Source organism: Camelus dromedarius, chromosome 5 (genome assembly GCF_036321535.1).
Source record: "Camelus dromedarius isolate mCamDro1 chromosome 5, mCamDro1.pat, whole genome shotgun sequence".
Taxonomy (NCBI): Eukaryota; Metazoa; Chordata; class Mammalia; order Artiodactyla; family Camelidae; genus Camelus; species Camelus dromedarius.
In genome coordinates, this window is record NC_087440.1 from 37,669,756 (window position 1) to 37,690,536 (window position 20,781).

Below are 20,781 nucleotides of genomic sequence, written 5' to 3' on the forward strand. Positions count from 1 at the left end.
ATTACAAAACATTCTTTTTTTTTTTTTAACCATTAAAAATGTAAAAACCATTTTTAGCTCACCGGCTGTATAAAACAGGTAGCAAGCCAGATTTGGTCCATAGCGTGAACCCTGATCTAGTCCAAAAAATCTCTTTAATGATCTCAAAAATATTAAAGTGGCCCTTCATTTATAACTACTTCTTTTAATTAAGCTCCTTTTAGATCAAATTACTTCAGAGGTGTCAAAATGATTTACCAGTCAAATCTATCTAAGTTTTACAAACAATAAATCATACAATCATCAAAAAGAGACTTAAAAACAAAGCATAGCTTTAATAAAGTAATAAAGCTTAGTTTCAAAGTTGTAAGATGTAAATATAAAAATCATGACCACAAAATAATTGCTTATTTTTAATAAAAATCATTTAAATGAGCCACCCTAGCCCCTTCAATGTAACTACCTTATTAGTGTCACCAATTCTCAGAACAATTATAGAACTGGATTCATGAGCTATCACATGTTCTTTTGCCTATCCTTTTATTGTAGAAATTTTTTTTCTGAAGATAGATGTGAATAATTTTTGGAAAAGTCTGAGTCACTCAGAGTTAAGTCTGAAAGATGATTAAATGGCTTACTCCACTTAAGGCTCATAAACTGGTCTTGAAGAGAATTTCAATTAAGGAGATCTGAAAACGTTTTGAGGAATGGAGTAAATAAGCATATTTATTTCCTAAGTGACTAACAGGAGAAAAATGTTTATGCAGATATTTAAATTCTGGTATATATTAAGTTAGTCTTGTCAAATCATACTTTAGAATACATTCAGAAAAGACAAAGTAGTTTGTAGTTATATAAACCCTCCACAAGACTGTTACCTAATGTCATCAGTGCAGCGATCAACAACCATCCAGCTTGTGTGCGCTGAGCCGAAAGGCGACTATTTTGAGCAGCAGAACACAGCAAATCCTCTGCTAATGTCATAATAATCTGTTTACATATAAAAGAACAAAGAAAAAAAAAAAGTCTATCAGTTTATAGGTTCCCGGCCAAACGACAGCAACTAATAATAATAATCTCTTGAAAAATTAACTCTTAAATATAAAAAATGTACATGATAAAGGACTGTCATTCATGTAGACTATACCAGAGGACAATGTCATAAAGGAAACTAAACAAGGTAAGTTTTCAAGGTTAAATACTGGTATATTAGGTTGTACACAGCAGTCCTATAATTCTTTGTAGAGTATAATGTGACAACATTGTACAGCCATTCAAGTTTAGCTGTATAAAATATGAATTTATTTTTAGTTTTAAGCAATCATCTTCTTAGATCTGTAATTACCAGAGAAAGTTTTATTACAGGAACCTGCCCTTTTAAAATCCTGGATACTACTTTGCTAACGGAGCGGCTGATAATAGTCTTTCCAGAGGCAGTATACCATATAACCATAGTTAAAAGTAGTCAATAGTCTCCCACTGAAGTAGTTTCATAGCAGAAACTGTTACCAATCACCTCTAGAAGTGCAGCAAATGCTATGAGTTGGCATATAACTTTTCTAAAGAGGAAGGCTAGTGTATTTTTTTTTTTTAATAATCAACCAACTTACTATCAACTTATGACTACTTGCAGTCAGTGGAAAGCATTCAAAAAGAGTGAGGGCAAAACAAACCAATCCTGTCTGCCTGAATTAGTAAGACGTGAGAACACTAGATGTACACAATGGCAATTCTTCATTTAGCAAGATGTGATGTGTTAGTTTAGATTATAACTAAAATAATAAATTTAAGTGAATAGCAACTTTCAAAGTTGTCAATCACCTTACTCTGATGGTGCTGGCAATACTTAAGAATTTCTGAAGTAATGGCATACTCTTTTGCAAAGCCCAAATGTGGAGGATATACCATAATACTCAATGAATAATCACACAGGAGTGACAACAGAAAAGAAAAGAACAATGGTGATTTAGTTCTTAAAAAATATTTGTATGTGCATGAGGCCCAGACTGTGAGGGCATTCATTGTCAAACAATATTCTTTGACAACTTACAATGCCTATTCAAAAAGAAACAAAATTCCATCACCATGCTTTGCCTATTTTGTGTTTAATATTTCATTAAAAAGTTTTCTTTAGTTCTCTTCAAAATTCCTCATACATTAAGACTGGATTATTTACTCACCAGGTTCTGTATCATCTATCTGTTTCAAAGTGCTACATTCAAAACCCGTATTTTTGGATAGTAATGCAATTTAATATCACTATGAACTCATGGTATTTTACATATTTATTCTGTTTTTAATCTATCTTTGTCTTTTTTTTTTTTTTTTTTAATGTACACATTATCCCAGCTTTGGTCAGAGGGAGAGCCTACAGCTATCTCCTGTATCCATTTAAAATGAATAGTCTTTGATGACTTCTTTGCTTTCTGGCATGACAAGATACTCCAGGTTTATACACTGTGCATTTCCTGCCCTCGATCTGGTATCAGCCATTCCTCCAAGTAGCCTTGATTCCTTTTTGGTTGGAAATGGTACTCAGAGCCATAATCTGGGCACTAGGGGTTTTCTCTGCTACTGAGTTGTCATTGCTTTTATGTCTGGACAGAGTGAAATGAAATTAAAAGTTCATACTGATATTTTTAATTTAAATTTAACATATGGGGCTTTTACTTAACTTTCTTGATTCTATGACTGTAGTTCTTTTTAATATGAAAATATTGGTTCCTAAGAACATTACTTAATTAGTTCATCTTTCTAAGTATATGTAAACTAATTTCAAAATAATACAACCAACTACAAAATTATTAAATAAAGTTTAAGATTTCTTTTGAAGCCCCATTTGTCCTTTGCAATGCAATTTTAAAATGCACTTCTATGGAAGAGCTGAATATATGACAAAAAAAAAAAAAGCCTTCAGGAACAAAATCTGTTACCAACTGGAGATATTTCTAACAAAAAGCACAGAAAGCAACTCCTGCTTAAGTGTGAATATGACATTTTTAACCATCCCTTCATTTTCCACAGTAATAATAATTAAGAAGTAGTACAGCTCAGAAGTTTGTCCTGCTTGGCTCTGACTGGGTGATACTGGGATGACAGAAGACAAGGATGCTTTTAGGAAAAACCTGAAACATCACTATCACATGTGAAGAATGAAATCATTACCTTGCCCTTTCCATGTGGAATTCCTAAAGGACAATGTTTCACTGCTCCCAGCAGAGCTGCCACAGCAAAACTAAAGCCAGTCACTGCTTCAGGTGAAGATTTAAGCACAGTAAGCCTTTCAAGGCAACGGTCTAAGAGGGGCGTTAGGTAGGAAGGTAGTGCCACAGCAATGCAGTGTAGACACCAGGCGGATGCCAGTCGAACAGAGATGCTGGGATGAAGAACAACTGAAATGACACTGTCAAGGACACCTGGAAGGACAGAATAAACAAAAGACAACTCAGCTACACAGATAAAACTCAGCCACCCAACAGTCAAGAGTGAGTAGCCACACGGATATAAAACATATTCTTTATCAAAAGCCAAATCAGAATTGGAAAAAAATTAAGTGATACATAATCATAAACAATTTTTTGTACCCAAGAATTACTTCTACTAATATAGCTCACAAAAACTGGCTTAAATTAGGTCAGTACACAAAGGAAAAATTTAATTTCCTAAATAAGCCAATATTCTGCTTACTTGAGATCATTCCTTTGGTACTAGAAATTAAAAATAATCAATAAATAACAAAAACATCTTGAGAAGATATGTGACGTCTTGCTCCATCCTCCTTTTGTTTTAAATCCTTTCTGGCACATTTATCTAGACAATTGGTATACTCCCTACCTATCATCTCTCTCTTATCTGAGAACAAAATGTTGAACAAAATCAAGGATTCACAAGGTCCTCAGTGGGCTACTAAGTCACTATGAAGAGTAGAGTGCAAATACCTGTAAGAAAAAAGTCTACATTTGCTACAATTCAACTTACACCTTCATCAAATCATGTAAGTTTGTGTACACGGTTTTCAAACGGTACTGTCTAGGATAAATAGCTCCCAACCAAGTATAATGTAAGCTTCAGTCAGCAGGAATTATGTATCACAGTCAAAGGACAAAAGCCACTAAAGATGATTTTTAAAAGTAATTAAATTTAAAAAGCCAGTCACAAAAGGCCACATGCTGTATGATTCCATTTATATTAAATCTTGTCCAGAATAGGCAAATCCATAGAGACAGAAAACAGATTAGTGGTTATTAGGGCTGGGGGGGGAGGGGAAATGGGGAATGGCTGCTAATGGGTACAGGACTTTTTCTTGGGGTGATGAAAACACTGTGGAATATGGTGATAGTGGTAGTGTTAACACCACTGTGTGAATATACCAAAACCACTGAACTGTATACTTTAAACGGGTGAACTTTATGGTATGTGAATCATCTCCAAAGTGATTAAATAATTTTCAAAGAGAGAAAGAAAAGAGACTGCTTGAAAAGAACTTAGAGGAAATTAATGATGTGCACCATACAGAAACTTTCACTGCAGATGAAAGATCTGAATTCCGGTTTACTTCTCTGTTTTTTCGTATTATCTTAAACATCTCCAGAAAGGTGGCTGGAGGTTGAGAGAGACTTAGAGAACAACCTTCAACTATAAAGGCAAAAAAAAAAGTCAAATATGTACATATTTTAAATAATCTTGAGTATATATATTTCATAAGACATCTATAATAAATATATAGTGGAATCAATAATAAATGAGCTATATGAGGGAGCTTTCCTTTCTGGGAGAAGAGCCGTCTAAGGTAAAAACAAAAGTATTCAGACTGGTCACAAACAACAGATACCTGCACTTGAATCCTGTAGCAAAGGTGCAGCTGTGGTGCCGAGACCGTGTATGAGGTTCCCAAGTTCTTGTAAAGCACAGACCAGCATGTGCTGGCTGGCAGCTACATCTGCGGAGCCAAGCCGGGTTTCCAAATTACCGTCACTCATTACAGCATCTGACAGAAGTACAAGAATTAAGTAGGCACCACCATTTTATTAGAATATATTCTAGGAGGTGGGTATTAGGAACAGAAATGTATAAAGGTAAAAATTAATACTTCCACTTGATAGCTGTGGAACGCTTGAGGCAGTAACTAAAATACTAAAATGAGAACTTGCATCTACAGAGAAATAACTGAACTAATACAACCAATAATCAAGTAACCTGATCACAGATCCCTTATAACTTTTAGCAAGTGGCACTCAAAGAACTCGTGGAAATTTCAATTTTATTGCTACTCAAGATAAGCAGTGGACTTAACACAGTACAAGAACTGAGACGAACTGTCTCAAAGACAATGTATCTTATTAACTTTTATAGGAAGATCATGAATTCTGAGGAACTATTATCTACCAGCCTTTAAGACCTGTACATATATATAATAGTTCTTACCAAGTTAATGTATGTCTCATCTCTACATTGACTACTTTACTCTGAAACAACTGACCTGCATTATAAAGGTGTTTTCTTTATTAATAAAGTAATATATCAGTCCAGCTTTCCCAAAGGACAACTCCTTTAGCATTGTTAAAACAGACTGTCTTAGTAGATCCATACCCACAACTTTCTTTAACTTCAAGATAGCCTGGCAAATATCCTTGGCAGCAGCAATTTGAGCCTTTTCTCCAAGAAGGCCTCCTATAGTAGCTCGGAGGATGAATGAAACACAACGGCGACTGCAGACAGCATCAATCTGAGTTTGCGTGGCCTTAGGGTGTGACTGCGACACCAAGCTTAGGATACGAGAAAGAAAGGCAGCAAAGTTTTTCTCTAGCCATGCTCCTCCTAGTGTTGAAACAAATACCACGTAAGCCTAAAAAAGAAAGGAGTTTTGTCTTCAAAATGAAATAATTTCAATTCTATATTAACATTCTTTTCCATAAAATATGCAGACTGTATTTACTCCTTCTTCATTTATAAAGCCTTTTTACCTATAGAAAAATAGTACTTTTTTTTGTTTGTTAAGCCAAAATTGAAGTGTTTCAGCTGAGATTTCATTAATGCTGCCTATTTTATTTTGGCTGGACTGTGCAAAATCTCAGGATAGTCAGCATAGCTAGTGAGTATGTAAAATGTGTCTGTGACGTCTCTAAACAAAGCATTCAAGCTCTTTAACGTTGTCAACAAGAAAACCCAAAAGAAACGCAATGTAAGAATTAACTATGTTCTAATACCATTAACTCTAAACAAGTTTAGTTCTAGAAACCTGGAAAGAAAGTTTATAGTGACAAATCACTGCACTTTGTTTTCATGAATGTTAATGGTTTGCCTTATCCCAGAGATACAAAGACTGCAGTTTCCTTATGTAATCTGTTTTTTAAAAACACAGTTTACAATTACACTGGGACATCGTACATTTTCATGTAGTCTAGTATCACATAGTATAAACAATTCAGATATGTGTCAATTTAAAAAATACACATTTGCTTTGAACCATGGTGGCATTTAGAAAACAAGATAATTCACGGAAAGAATCCTAAGACCTCTGTGTTGTCTTATTCTAAGACCCCTTTCCCAGGGTTTAGCTTTTTACATTTTGTTTAGGACCAAGAATTTAAGCACTTAAGTAGATTACATGCTGTACTCTTTATCTGGGAATAGAGACCATATAAAATGCAAATATAATATTGCCCATGCCAAATAATATGTACCTAATAGCTTAAATCTGAACTGTACAAACAGACATAAACACAGTGGAAAACATGTTAAACCACAAAACACATGGAAGCCCATGGCCTAGAAATAAACAAACAAAAAAATGGTGTTTGTGTTTCAAAGGAAATAAACAAAAGTCTCCCTTTATTATGAACTGAAAACACAACTAAAGTGGGTAATAGCCTGTTCAGTTGGCTTTGTATAAATAAGGTTCTCTTACTTGTACCCTAGTTTTAAACAAGTGTTTTGGCTTCACCATATCTATTTATAAATATGAGAGCATAAGTGATGACCTTGCACAGTATCACTTCTGCTGGGAGTCAGATACTAAAACTTTCATTACAGGCCAGTGAGAATTACATTTAGATACTGATTTGTAATTCTAACCTGAGTAACTCCAACTCGAACATCCCTACTGACTGAACTGGTTCCTTTCAGCATATCTCCACTGGCTCGAAGAAATCCTGAACTTCCACGTAGAAACCCTGTTCCTAGTAATTCCAGAACTTCCTCCAGGGACACTCTGCGAGTGCTGTGACGTGAGGCTGCTATAACAAAGAACAAAACAAAACATGTGATTTGGGTTTTACAGACTAACTTTTAATGTATGATCTTGATTCAAGAGAATGTTAATAGAAACAAAAATCAACGAAAAATCCAAACAAAAAGCAAAATTCACAGAACATTACACACATTAACATACAAAATCACACAAGGGTTCAGAGGTCAGATCATAATGGACTCTTGATGGATCATGTCAATGACATCTTAAAGTCTATGTCTTTTGAGATTATGCTCTAGTGCTCCCTTGTCCTCGAAGAAGTTAAAAGGCTAACAGTCTTCTAAAACAAAGGAAAGCATAAATAAACCACTCTATTTCTCTATGAATGGAAATGCTATATAATGCTTTGAAAATTTTTTTAAAATACTAACAAGGCCAAAATCATACTTTTGTTTTTCTAAATGCTCTAAACTATTCATGAAACTTATATAGTAAAATAACCACCGTGTCTTGTTTTTTAAAAGTTCTCAACTGCAAGTACAACTTCTATTATATCCTCAGTCTCTAAAGAAACCAAAGCTAAATATTACTATAACTGCTCACTCAGCTCTTAGGCTGCAATAATTAAGAGCTTAATTAGGCAGGATGTTTTAAGTTTGTCTTCAGTTTGACACAGCTGAGTTTCTCCCTGTGCATATCTAGGGAATAGTAATTCCTCAAAAAAAAAAAAAAAAGAACCTGTTTTCTCCCTTTCATCCTTCTGAAAAAATAATGGTCAGAAACAATCATACACATTATGAAGAAATAAACGTCTGTTAATCAAAGTTATGAACAAAAAATTCTACTCCTTAGCCTAAAAATCTACTCCTTAGATCTAGCCTTAGAGATCACCATGTCAAACAGATGAAAATCTGTACTGGCATCTAGGAGAGAAACATTAGTGAGTGAACAGTACAGAATCCATGCCCTTGTGAATCATAAATTCTAGGAAAGAGAGACTAACAAATGACCAAGTATGAAGGACAGCGATTAAAAGTCATGCAAAAAACAGAGCAGGTATTTTTTATGCCTAGTGAGTTGAGGCAGAGCCACACGGACAGAATAGCGGAGGACTCTAGTGGGAGACAGGCCAGAGTGGAAGGATAAAGAGAGAGCAGAGGACATAGAACCTTGTAGACCATTATTAGAAGGTCGTGGGTAAAGGGAGGTGCCAGTGAAGAATGTTGAGAAGAGGAGTGATATGACCTGTCACTTTGCTTTTGTGCTGAGAACACTGTAGATGAGGACAAAGGCAGAAGTAGGGAAAACCATTAGTAACAATTTAGTAATTCAAGCAAGAGGTGATGGTGGCTTAGGCCAAGGTGGCTACAGTAAAGTTGAGTCTGGATATACATACTTATACATATATATTTTAAGATTTTATTAGGAAAAGAAAGTCAAAATACAAAAAGCTGCATGATAGTAAAATAAACTCCCATATACTCTTCATCTAAACTCACTCACCATATTTCCCTTATCATATTCTCATTTTTGACGAATACATGTATGACTAGTTCTATCTATAGAAAAAGCCCTCAATTTGAGTTTGTCCAGGGTTTCCTCAAGAGAATTACGTAAGTAATGCTGTAAGCCTTCTCAGTGTATAACATCCAAAGGCAGCGTCAGTCTTGGTGTCAGTCTGTCCGTACATTGGTGACACTATCTGTGAACACCTGAATAAAGTGTCCGCCAGTCTTGTCCACTGTAAAATATCACTTTTCCTTTTGTAATTACTATGCCACCTGTGTGCTGATACTTTAAGACAGCACAAATAACCTGTAACCCACCAAACCTTTATCTAAGAATGCACTGAAGATTCCTATCTGCATAAATAATTACTATAATAACTGTAAAAAAGGTCAGTATCCAACAATCATTACTTCTAAATTTTTTGGTTGGTATTCCACCATAAAAAGACCTTTTTCTTCTCCTTTACTTACTTTCATTATGTACTCACAGGTTCTTTTTTAATGTAATAGGGTATAATCCATTTCTATCATTATTAATTTTGTTTCTAATACTGTCCTGGATTTGGCCAGTGGAAGCTCCTTACTTTTTGGCACGAGATGTTCCAGGCTCATCCTCAGACTTTCCTTGCCTCAACCCCGTAAGCCACTTCTCTAAGGAGTCCCGATTCTAGGTACATTTTAGATTAAGTTGAATAGCTACTGAGTGAGAGAGAGAAGATTCAAGGGTGACTTTACAAACCGCAGTGTGAACACCTCCAAGGACAGAGCTGTCGTCCAGATTACAAGACTCCAAGGAGGGCAGGTATGTGTATGTATGGGGGAGAGGAGATTAAGCATTCACTTTAGGACAAGTTCATTTGAGACATCAAGTAGACATCCAAATAGAGATGTCAAATGGGCAGCAAGATGTAAGAGACCAGTGTCCGACAGAGAAGTGTGGGCTGAAGATATAAATCCAGGAACCCTGATATTTAGGTGGTATCTAAGCCATGAGGCTGGATAAGATCATCAAAGAGTGAGCATACATAGAGAGCAGAAGACCAGGGACTAGGTGATGGGCCTCTTCTATGAGGAGACAAGGAATCATCAAGGACTGAACAGAAATTTCTAAAGAGGAGGAAGGAAAACCCAGGAAGCATGAGGTCCTAAAAGGCAAGCGAAAAAAGGATGAGGAGGGGGGTCAACTGAGTTAAACGACGCCGAAAGGTCAGGTAAGACAACTGAGAACTACCCACTGACTTACTATGGCTAAATATTAGAACAAAAGCTCCAAAGGGCAGGGGCTTTTAACTGCTTTGTTCAATAACATATCCCACATCCTTAGAACAGATCATGGCCCTATAAATACTTCTTTATTTACTGAATGAATGATGAACACAGAGGTCATTGGTGACCTTAAAATAAACAGTTTTCGAGAAGTGCCTGGGGGAAAATCCTAACTGAAGTTGGTTTGAAAGAAGAGCGGAACTAAAGACAGTGAATATCAAGAACTCTTCCAAGGAACTTTGCTGCAAAGGGAAGAAGACAAATGGGGTTGCAGCTGGCTAGAGAAATAAGACAAGAAAAAAAACTTTTTAAAGATGAGAGAAACAAAACCATGTTATCGAAGGGAATATCCAATAAGGGAAAGGCTGATGCAGGAGAGGGGAGACTACCTAGAGCAATGTCCTCAGGCAGGGTAGAGGGTGAGCTCTAATATATACTGAATGCGTGGATTTAATAGAAGCAGCAATAATTCATCTAATAACAGTGGGAAAGTCAGAATATACGCATACAGATGCCAGAAGGTGGGAAGATTTAGGAGGACACCCTATGGAAGACAGGTCATCAAATGAAAGTAAGAGGAGAGAAGATGAAGGTATAAAATAGTCAATTAGGAAAGTGGGAGAGTGAATGGATAAAGGAAATAGAGTATGATTTGAGGTTCACGGTCAAGAAGTCACTTTAAAAGATTCCATAAGTTCCTGGCAACTTATCCCAATGTTAGGAAAGTGTCATATTCAATCCCTGCTTTTCAAGTGCCTTGGTATAATATAGCATCTATTAGAAGCCTGCTGGTTTTACTAGGAAAATCATTTCAGTTCGGTATCTCATAATCTTTGCATACTCTAGTTGACTGTACAAACCTCCACTGCATTTGTTTTGCAAATAATCAAGAACTATGTTGCTAACTATTAGTCTCTTCTTTAAAAAAAAAAACAATCTCTTATGACATCTAGGTCACTTTTTAGTTGTCTGAAAAAATTCAATTACAATACAAGCCTAGAACTTACAGATGCAAGACGGTAGAATTTCTAACAAAAGATTAAGCCAAATTTTTAGTGTGGGTGAAGCTGATTTTTCACTTTCCTTAGTCTGATTACAAAAATGCTGGTATTACTTTAATGGTACTATAGGAGGATACGCATTTAAATATTCACATACGTTACGCAATTTTGTATTTTGCTTGTTTTTACTGAACTGTGTGCTAATGCAATGATATATCTATAGAAATGAGCAATTCACATTTTCAAGAGGGTTTGATTAAACATGTCTTCTAATTTCAATCTCTTAGATGGCTTAAGTTTTAAACTCTTAAATGCCCTGAACAGCTCTGAATTATAAGATTAGAACCACAATAAAAATAAATATCTTATTATAAATTTTAATCTTATAGGTCTCAATTGGAGAAGGTGGGAACCATAGTTTGTTAATGTTCCCCAGGTGATTCTGATATTCTGTACTCCCTGTTCATTCTCATCTCTGGTTGAGAAACACTGGCTTAGAAAAAAAAAAGAACCCTCTCTAACATAACAATAAGTAATTTCTACAGCGACGATTCTCAAACTTTAACGTGTATACAAGTTATCTGGGGATCTTGTTAAAACAGGAATTTGATCTAGTAAGTTGGATGGGCCTGGGTTTCTGTGTTTTTTATGAGCTTCCAGGTGATGCCAGTACCCCTGGTCTACAGACGTTTGAAGAGCAAGGTTCTACAGAACAAGCCCATTTTCATTTGCGTGAGACTGTTATTCTTTAGAGCAAGTTTTTAATTATTCATCAATGTTTTATATATATTAAAGATGAAACCCTGGCAAATTCTCTTGTTTTCAAAATTACTCCATCCTCGCTCACTGCCTAGAGGTATATAAATAGGGAATAAACACTAACACAGTGTAAACTGTCCAAATATATTAAATTTCAAGTATCTGCTGTTTGGAATTATTAACATCATTATTCCCTTATACCAATAGGAAGCCAAATGTATATAATCAGATGCATGTTCCTTAAAGAAAAATTCTCAAGATTTAGATCATATCTCTTACTGGATAACATGCCACAATTTAAAAAAAAAAAAATGTAGAGGAAGACAGTGACATTCAAAAGCATACTTATTTAAGAATTCTTTTATTTTTCCTCAAATTTTTACAGAATTGTTTTAAAATGAAATCTTAGGACTATAGAAATGTTTACAAACCAAAACTGATCTATATGATTCTCTGCCTCTTTTCAAAAGTGATAATGGATAGCAGTGATGTTATATATGTTTGTCTAAATCAACTGGGAAAAAATTATGGAAGACATTCTGAAAATAATTACATGAATTACCTGCTCCTGGATGTTTAGAAATTATAGCTTTAGCCAACACCGTGCCTAACAGCTTTGAAACTGAAATCCGTACATCATAATTGGAGCCTTCAAAGGACTTAAAACATAGCGTGGCCACACTGTCCAGATCTGTACTCCACATGAAGATGGCCTCATTCTGAAGTTCAAGCAGACACTACTCAAGTGGAAAAATAAGAAATTAATGAAAAACAATATAAATGTCAGGTTCAGAACTATGTAAGTTGTAGAACCTTTCAAGATCTAACAAAAATAATACACAAATCCAAAGTACCTAAATAATGACTGCAGGGACAAGAAGTGAATACTTTTTAAAAAGTCATAAAAATGACACTATATAAAGCAATGTGTCCATATAGGGTGGCAGAAAGACCCATTTCTAATTCAGTGGGCTATAAAAAATGTCTTTAGAACCAATCTGCTGGCCAACATAAACAACTTAGCTATCTAACAGCTATGTTAAGAAGGCATGACAGGGGGAGGGTATAGCTCAGTGGTAGAGTGCCTGCTTGGCATGCGTGAGGTCCTGGGTTCAATTCCTAGTACCTCCATTAAAATAAATAAATAAACAAACTAATTACCCTCACCCCTAAAAAAAAAGAAAGAAGGCATGATAAAAACAGAAACAAATCACTCTCAAACAACACAAACTCTACATGTACATTTTAGTTTGCACAATTATAGAGAGGAAGCATAGAAGAGTGGAAGAAATACTCAAGAGGCTGGTAACTTGGACGCCCCACCTCCGACAATGTGCTGCTAACTACTTTAAGAAACCTGGGAAATTCATGTAATTCCCAGGGCCTCAGTTTCCTCATATGTTAAAATGAGACAGTCTTATCTGAACACCAGAGTCGTGGCTCTAAGATCACGCAGCTGTTACTAATGTTTTCACAGGGTTAAACTGAAATTTAGTTGTCTTTAATTTCTAGCAATTGTTCATTTTACCTTTGCAGCAGCACAACGAACAGCCATAGATCTGTCTGTCAAGCAGGATCTAGCAGCTTTATAAACATCCCTGTGGCAAGGTGCAGCAGCAGCTCCCAGTCCATTCAATATATTTTGCAGACTTAGCATAATCTCATATCGACCTTGAGACTATCAATGATGAAAAATGTAAGGAATAGGAAAAAAATTGCACTGTGAAAAACAGCATTAAGTATTGAAATTTATCTCATATATTAGAGAAATACTCAGATTTTTGTTCACATTAACGAAGCTATTCTGACACCAGAAAACATTAATACTGCTATTTTATGAAGTGTTTACTATTTAAAGTGTTATTTGTATATATTACACTTCAACACAAAATAAAGTTCTTAAGATTGATGTGAAGATTAAATGGAATGACGGAAAATGCCTAGCACAAAGCTTGTATGCTGTTAAGCATTTGATAAACGGTTGCTATGAATGAGGTAACATGGTTAGAGTGCATGGCCTGCCACCTACTAGCTACACGTACTTGGGCAAATCTGTTTCTTTATCTGTTAAATGTTTGTTGTGAGGATCAAATGAGTTACTACCTGTGAGGTGCTTAGAATAGCGCCTGACATACAGTAAATGATCAATAGAGTTTACGACTATTGATATTTTATCATTTATTGGTCTGACTAATTTAACTCAGGTTGAAAGGATGCGTTTAGATTTTAAAAGACTTGGGTTTGAATCTCGGCTCTGATCCTTAGTAGCTGTGAGACTTTAACTTGTTCTTACTTGTCTTTAAAATGAGGATAAGATGAACCCCACTGAGTCAGTGTGAGAAGTAAAAGTTCCTCTGTGGGGAAACCAGTTACCATAGTGCCTGGTACACAGTAAACATTCAAGAAATAGGAGCTGTTTGTATTATGATGTTTTACTAAATGCTCCAAATTCTTTCTCTGTTCCAGGAAGTGAGGCCACTGTAGGTAAGTTGAAGTTGGAGAAAGATCAACATTAAGTATCACTTTCACAATAATATTATTAATTTATTTTTGTTCAAAGGAGCACAATAGTGAATAATTATAGGTGGACATAACAAAATGAGTCCTAATGGGAAACTTGTTAAGCTACTTTTATGCCAGTTTCAAATGCCGTCCATTACTCAACCAACAGAGTTAAGAGAAAAAAAAGTTTAAGGTGGCCATAACTCAGTAAATAAAAGTTCTTGCAGACATGTCTTTCTAAATAAAACTAGATTTCTGGATGTTAGCAATCTCTCCCCCTGAATCACCTCCCTTGATCTCTAAGGAAACTATTGCTCAGGGGAGAAGTGATCCACTGAGTTGATTCTCTCACTAGTTTTATGTTATGGACCTCGCTTCTCCTTAAAGCTCTTGAATTAGCTACATTCTTTTTGAAATTTAGTATATTTTACATTTGAATTTTCCCATGTTCTACCTTGGTATATTTAAAAAAAAAGTGTGTGATCAGCCAGTGTTTTTATAAATTACTTCAGAGCTGTTTTCTAGACTGTTTTTCTAAGTAAGGTAAGAACGGGAACTGGTAATGATATTTTATATTTAAAGGTGCTGAGTTATCCTTAAATATGAGGGACCACAGATGTAAAACTTTTGATATATAAACATACAAATGCTTTCATTTCAAAATTGATTGGTAAAACTATAGTTGGCAAGAGATTACAGTATCTTGGAAGTCCAATGAAGAGATAGCTACAAAAACAAAGAGTGTTTCACAGTGTAAATGATGCCAACAAATCAATGAGGCTAAGGCTGAGAATATACTCCCCTGCCAATTAAAAGGTCACCCTGATCCTAGTCATGCTAATGTCCTCCACACTCTTTCCCACCCTGATTTTGTTCCTTACTCTCTTCTGATGCTGATACAATACTAATCCATCCATCAGGAACATAGTAGTTAGCAACTCTATCTGGACCCTCAGACAAGCCCTGGCTCTGGCAGTTGTAAATAGGATCAGATAGAAAAGGTGATGTGAGAAGAGAGAGCAGGGATGGGTCTGCCAGATAAACACCTTAGTTTTTGCCCATTTGAATTTATGTCAACATACAAAATTTTATTATATTATTGCTTTTCGCATAAAGATTCAATATACAAAGTACATGTGTACATTACCTAGAAATATTTCATGTATGGATATATTTACACGCATACTAACTATACCTGTCATAGGTAAAGCTCTTTTACTGGCTCTAGAAACCATAAAACCTATATTTACCTCTGCACTCTTCACAGCTTTAAGAATATTCCCCACTGTATCAGTAAAGGTGTTACCCAATATCCTACCCAACTTCTTGTACAAAGAACCCAAACACACCACAGCAGCACTGAAACGACATTTAAATTAGAAATTAGTCATGAATGAAAAAACACAAATAAAAAAAATCTTAGCACATGTAAAGAAGACTACTTATTTTTACTTTTAAAGGATAAAATTTCCTGGAATCTATTCTACTGTTAAGTCCTAAGGAATGATACTTAGGTGAGTATCAAATAATTTAATTTGCAATACAAGAATTTTAAAAAGATGTTATCTTCAACTAATCTAAATCTCAGTCCAAAGATTTCATTCCCTCAAATTTTTTACAAACAATTTTTAATAAAACTGGGCCTCATGTATTAGATAATCAAAGATGGTCTTAAAGACATAAGGAACAGAACAATGTTCTCAAAGAGTCTGAAAACTTCATAGGAAAATACATTCTAAGCTAAAAATTAGATCAAGAAAAAATTTCTATAAAATTACTACTGTGGAACCATAACATGGCAAACTGCCTTCTTTAAAGCAACACATGATAAAATGAATTGAGTTTTGTGGAGAAAGAAATTAACCTGTTCTTCTAGGCTCTTAGAAGAGTATATTTCTATATACTTACTATTAATTTTCACTACTAAGAACCAATAAACTAAAAGAACATTCAAAACGTGAAGAATTTAAAATACCTGTTTCTTAAACATTCAACTGCTAAAATTTTAATCTGACAGTTTTGATTCCCAAATCTAAGCTTTGAATATGTCTAAAATACCTTTTTTTTTTCAAATTGTACAGTCAATTACAATGTGTTTTTCTCTGGTGTACAATATCCCAGTCTTAAAAGAACTGTTTCTCTGTCAATGGGAAAATGTTAAATCTTTTTGAAAGTCAGATTTAAAAAAAAATTAGTACAACAATTTGCATTCAGTTTCTCAATGATTATCAAGTAGTTTGGGTTCTTTACAAAAATGATACAACAAGGAAGGACTCTTTTATGTTCAGTTTTAATTTTTAACTTACAGTTTAGTGGGAAGGTAACTTGGAGAATCATCTTTGCTACGAATAAGATCATTACATTTATCGATTGTCTCATAAACAGAGAATGTGTCTCCAATACTATAAAGAATACCCAGATTCTTAGCAAGGAGTTTACGGGTAGGAGGCCCTGGGGAGCTGTTCAACAAAGACAGGAGCTGTTCAACGAGAGTCTTCTGTTTCTCCCTTACATCACTCTAGAAAGGAAGGTAAACAAGACAGCTCAAAAGTCAACACAATCACATGCAATCCTCTATGATTTTTCTTTCATAGAATTAAGAACTAACCGAAGGCTCTAGAAAAATGCAGAATTATTTTGACTAAATGCTACAAGTAAGTTGGTGGTGTGGTCATTACATGTCATGAACAGGTAGCTTGTTGCTCTACTATCTCCAAAAAATAAATTCTGATGTAAATAAATATATACCACAATACAGCATGGTCTCTGTGAACAAAGACAAGGGCTCTATTTCTTCTCCTGTATCTTTCTTCTGCTTGAAAAGTAGAGCAAATTTGTATTTTAAAGCTTCTTAGTCCTTAAGCCTCTGCCCTGTATATACCTGCATCAGTAAGCAGCAACCTATCCCCAGAGCTGATCTTATGATGGTTATCTATTTTACTCAGATCTTTTTCTAAGTTTAGTGCCATTTTCTTTTGGCAAACTTATGCATTAAATACCTATAATGTTACTCCATTTTACTTGTCTGCTCTCTGAAAAAGTACAACATAGCATCACAGTGGTAATGGTATTCAGGTGTTCACTGAGTCTTAAACTTCCAGAATCAAATGCTTGTTAATTTTGTACGGATTTTTGTCATTTGTTAAATGCTATATGTCTCCATGAGTAGCATCTTTGTACCACTTTTGCATTACATATGGTATTGTTATTATGTAGGAGAATATCCTTATTTTTAGGAGATGTATGCAAACGTATTGAGAAGTAAAGTACAACCTCACATGGCTCAGTAAATCAGTCAGTCAATCGAACAGGGCAAAATGTTAACAACTCCTGAATGTAGGTAAATGGTATTAAAGATTAGTTCTTTTTTCTTCTTTTTTTGGTACCCATTTCATTAAGAGGGAACATATTTACTCAAAGACTTCAACTCATATTCCTCTTAAAGAGCTCACACCTTTTTCTAAGGGAAACTCCCATTACATTGTTTAGCACTATACGCACCAGGACTTATGCATATGGAGGGACACAAGGTGCAGAAGATAACGGTAATGAAATCTAACACAATGTAATCTGCAGTTAGTTTTTAATGTATCTTAAAGTAATATCAAACACATTGGCTAATTTCTTCCTTTTCTTTTTAAACAGAACAAACTTCTTATTAATATTCCATTATAAAGTCTTAATAAGGCCTAGCCTTTGAAAGCTAATTTAGGATATTCTAGACAGAACTAGAAAAGCAAACCAAAGGAACTAAACATTATCTGGCACTTAAAAGAAAACCCAAAAAACAGTTTTTGAAATTTTACCCACCCTGCTGGTTGCTAGCAAGAGCTTCTCCAAGTATCTCAACCAATCAAAAATAAACTCTGCCTTCTGAACTTCACCCAGTTGACTATATGCTTCTTCATTCAGCAATAAGCTATGAGCTAATTCCATTCCTTGAAGAAAATTCTCTTAGCTGGTCACGATTCTTCTCATTAAACTTCAGTCAATATACCTAAGAAAAAGATCTGTAATACAGGAAAATAACATTTTAAAAGGAGAGTGAAAAAGAAAGCAATCGCCATACTGGAAATCTTCCACAGAAAAGCACAAAGCATAAATAAATAGAGACATCTTTTGCAACAGCTCTAGGGTGAAACTGGGAAAATTCTACAAGTAAGCCCAAGTTAACATTGACACAAAATCCACCTCTGAATTCTGTACTCCTTTTTTAGAGGACAGGCAAAATAGAGCAGCATTACTGACATTCATCAATAAAATCTTGCTAAGCAGAAGAGACATTCCATTAAAATCCTGAAAATTTTAAGGTTAGAGTCCTCAGGTGTTAAGATTTCCAGTTTTCTCTGTACCATAAGTACCCTTCTAATAAAATGGGTTTTGGGTACATATTAACAAATGACTAAATATCCAGACTTCTGACTAAAATACTGTAGTAAAGCATGACATCCCTCTGGGCCTTTGCCCAGCTAGATAACCTGTCGTTTACCTGGAGATACAAACCAGGAGCAAAGGGACTTATTTCCAGTAGCATCTGTCCCCACCCCTACCCCCATAAAGACTATGCTTGCAGTAGCCTGAAGCTGGGAGTTTTAGGAAAGATTCCCATCTCAACCAGCATAGTCTCCTTATCTCTGTGAGCCTTGTTGTGAAAGCAAACTCATGTTTTTGAAGGCACTTGGATGGATGTTGTCCAGGGATCATAGCAATAAAGATCATATCTACTCTCACCCAGATCCAATATAGCCTACTGTTGTCACAAATAATCAACAGAAGACAGGAATTTGATACAACATTGTAAAATGACTATAACTCAATAAAAAATGTTTAAAAAATATGTAGAACAGAAATAAAGAAACAAGAAAACAACTTAAAAAAAAAAACAGAAGACAGAGGAGGTTTTTTTTTTTTTTTATATTCATGAGCATCTCCTGGATATACCCCAGTACCTTTCTAAAACATACATAACATATAAGAATGTGTATATAATACATACATACACACATTCACACACAAATTTGTAAGATAGCATTTGTGGTTATGGAATCTTTTATTTCTAGGAGGTGCATGCTAAAGTATACAGCAGTATACTTTATATAAAGCAGCATGATGTCTGCAACTCATTTTCAAATGGTTAAGTAAATCAATTTAAATATGGCAAAATATTAAGTTAAATATAGTAGTGGGTATGTGAGTGATACTTTTACCATTCTTCAACTTTTCTGCATTTTTAAAAGATCACAGTAAAAAGTTGGAAAAATTATTTAAGAAAAGAAATTAAAAAAACAAAAGCTGGCTTTAAAAAAATCATTATTACTACTTATAAGAGTAACAGCTATCATCAAGAACATTAAACAACAAAGAAGGTATATACAGATAAGATAAATACTCTTATTCATTAACGTATCAAAAAAACCTTGATAATTATAAATAAAATTCTAAGCTAAACAGAAACAGGTCATTGGAACTGCATACAAACACAGACAGAATGCTACAAGTAGGTAATTAAACTAAACCATAAAAAATACATAGCTCATATTTCCCTAAGCAAATCTTCATCTTTTGTAGAGAAGCCTGTGAGTAAAGACGTATTAGAAAATCAGATGGGAGACATGGGGATGGCTTTTCTTTCTTTCATTATTTCTCTCAGAGAGTGTACAGGTATAAAATTACCTAGAGTTCCAGATCATCATAATTATTATATACCTAAAAGAACCTTTTTAAAAGACAGCAGCTGCAAACTGGTACCCTGTTGGCCAAATCTGGCCTACAATATATGTATTGAGGGAAGAATTAGTTACTAACATTTAAACACAAGATTTTCATGAAAATCTGGGTCCATATCCCCTTATAGCAATGAATGACTGAATCTAAGAGGAGCAAGGACTCTCCAGCAGATCACAGTTGTCATCTAGACCACCTTATTCATTTACATTATTTGCCAACTTCTGTGGGTATTCAGGCTTTCAATCCCTACTCTTTACATTACTTTTGTCCTCTGGCTTGGGCCAAAATTCTGGATTCTGACTAGAAGGCTGCCCCAGACATCAAGACAGTTTTCATCATCACTGTCTTCTCAAGCCTATGTGCTTTTTTTTAGCCATCTGGGTTGTCCTTTCCCAAGTAATCCTGCCTGCCTGCCCCACATCACCCAAGAACTGGCAGTAATTGCCCTCAAAAGAAAAAAAAAGTACATATTAGATTATTTTCAGAAACGTCAATTTTAAGGGACAAGAACAATAAAATCAATGGTGCTAACAACTTCACTTTTTACAGAGATAACATGAAGTTTTAGCTTCTTGTTTAAAAAATCCCCCTTTCCTTTCTTAAATTATTGAAGTAAACTGACCAAAACACACACAGTTAAGGATGAAGTTAATAAATGCTACAAAATCATTTCCAAAAGACACCTATTAAGTACACAGAAGGTGAAAAGCAAGTTTGCACTCAATATCTATGACTGCGTGAGGGAAAAAAAAATAACCTCAGCATTATAGAGAAAATTTCTTACAACCACTAGGGCAAGTCAAAATCCTATCTTAAGAATCAAATTACTCTTTTCAGAGGCCATCAGGAC

General features: G+C 34.9%; 1 protein-coding gene across 5 annotated transcripts in view; it reads right to left on the bottom strand.

The window, feature by feature from the left end:
- The window catches only part of HEATR5A (HEAT repeat containing 5A), an 87,691-nt gene that overhangs the window by 57,896 nt on the left and 9,014 nt on the right, over positions 1 to 20,781 (bottom strand). For 4 of the 5 annotated variants that reach the window (XM_031453543.2, XM_031453541.2, XM_064485874.1 and 1 more), the window contains 10 exons: positions 18,015 to 18,214; positions 16,511 to 16,722; positions 15,455 to 15,563; positions 13,231 to 13,380; positions 12,265 to 12,439; positions 7,054 to 7,214; positions 5,569 to 5,824; positions 4,811 to 4,966; positions 3,145 to 3,395; positions 858 to 969 (listed from right to left, as the gene is read on the bottom strand). In XM_031453543.2, coding sequence (XP_031309403.2) covers positions 858 to 969; positions 3,145 to 3,395; positions 4,811 to 4,966; positions 5,569 to 5,824; positions 7,054 to 7,214; positions 12,265 to 12,439; positions 13,231 to 13,380; positions 15,455 to 15,563; positions 16,511 to 16,722; positions 18,015 to 18,140 — 1,708 coding nt within the window. In that variant the 5' untranslated portion in view covers positions 18,141 to 18,214. The remainder of the gene's footprint in view (positions 1 to 857; positions 970 to 3,144; positions 3,396 to 4,810; positions 4,967 to 5,568; positions 5,825 to 7,053; positions 7,215 to 12,264; positions 12,440 to 13,230; positions 13,381 to 15,454; positions 15,564 to 16,510; positions 16,723 to 18,014; positions 18,215 to 20,781) is intronic. The other variant, XM_064485875.1, reaches the window with a different exon arrangement.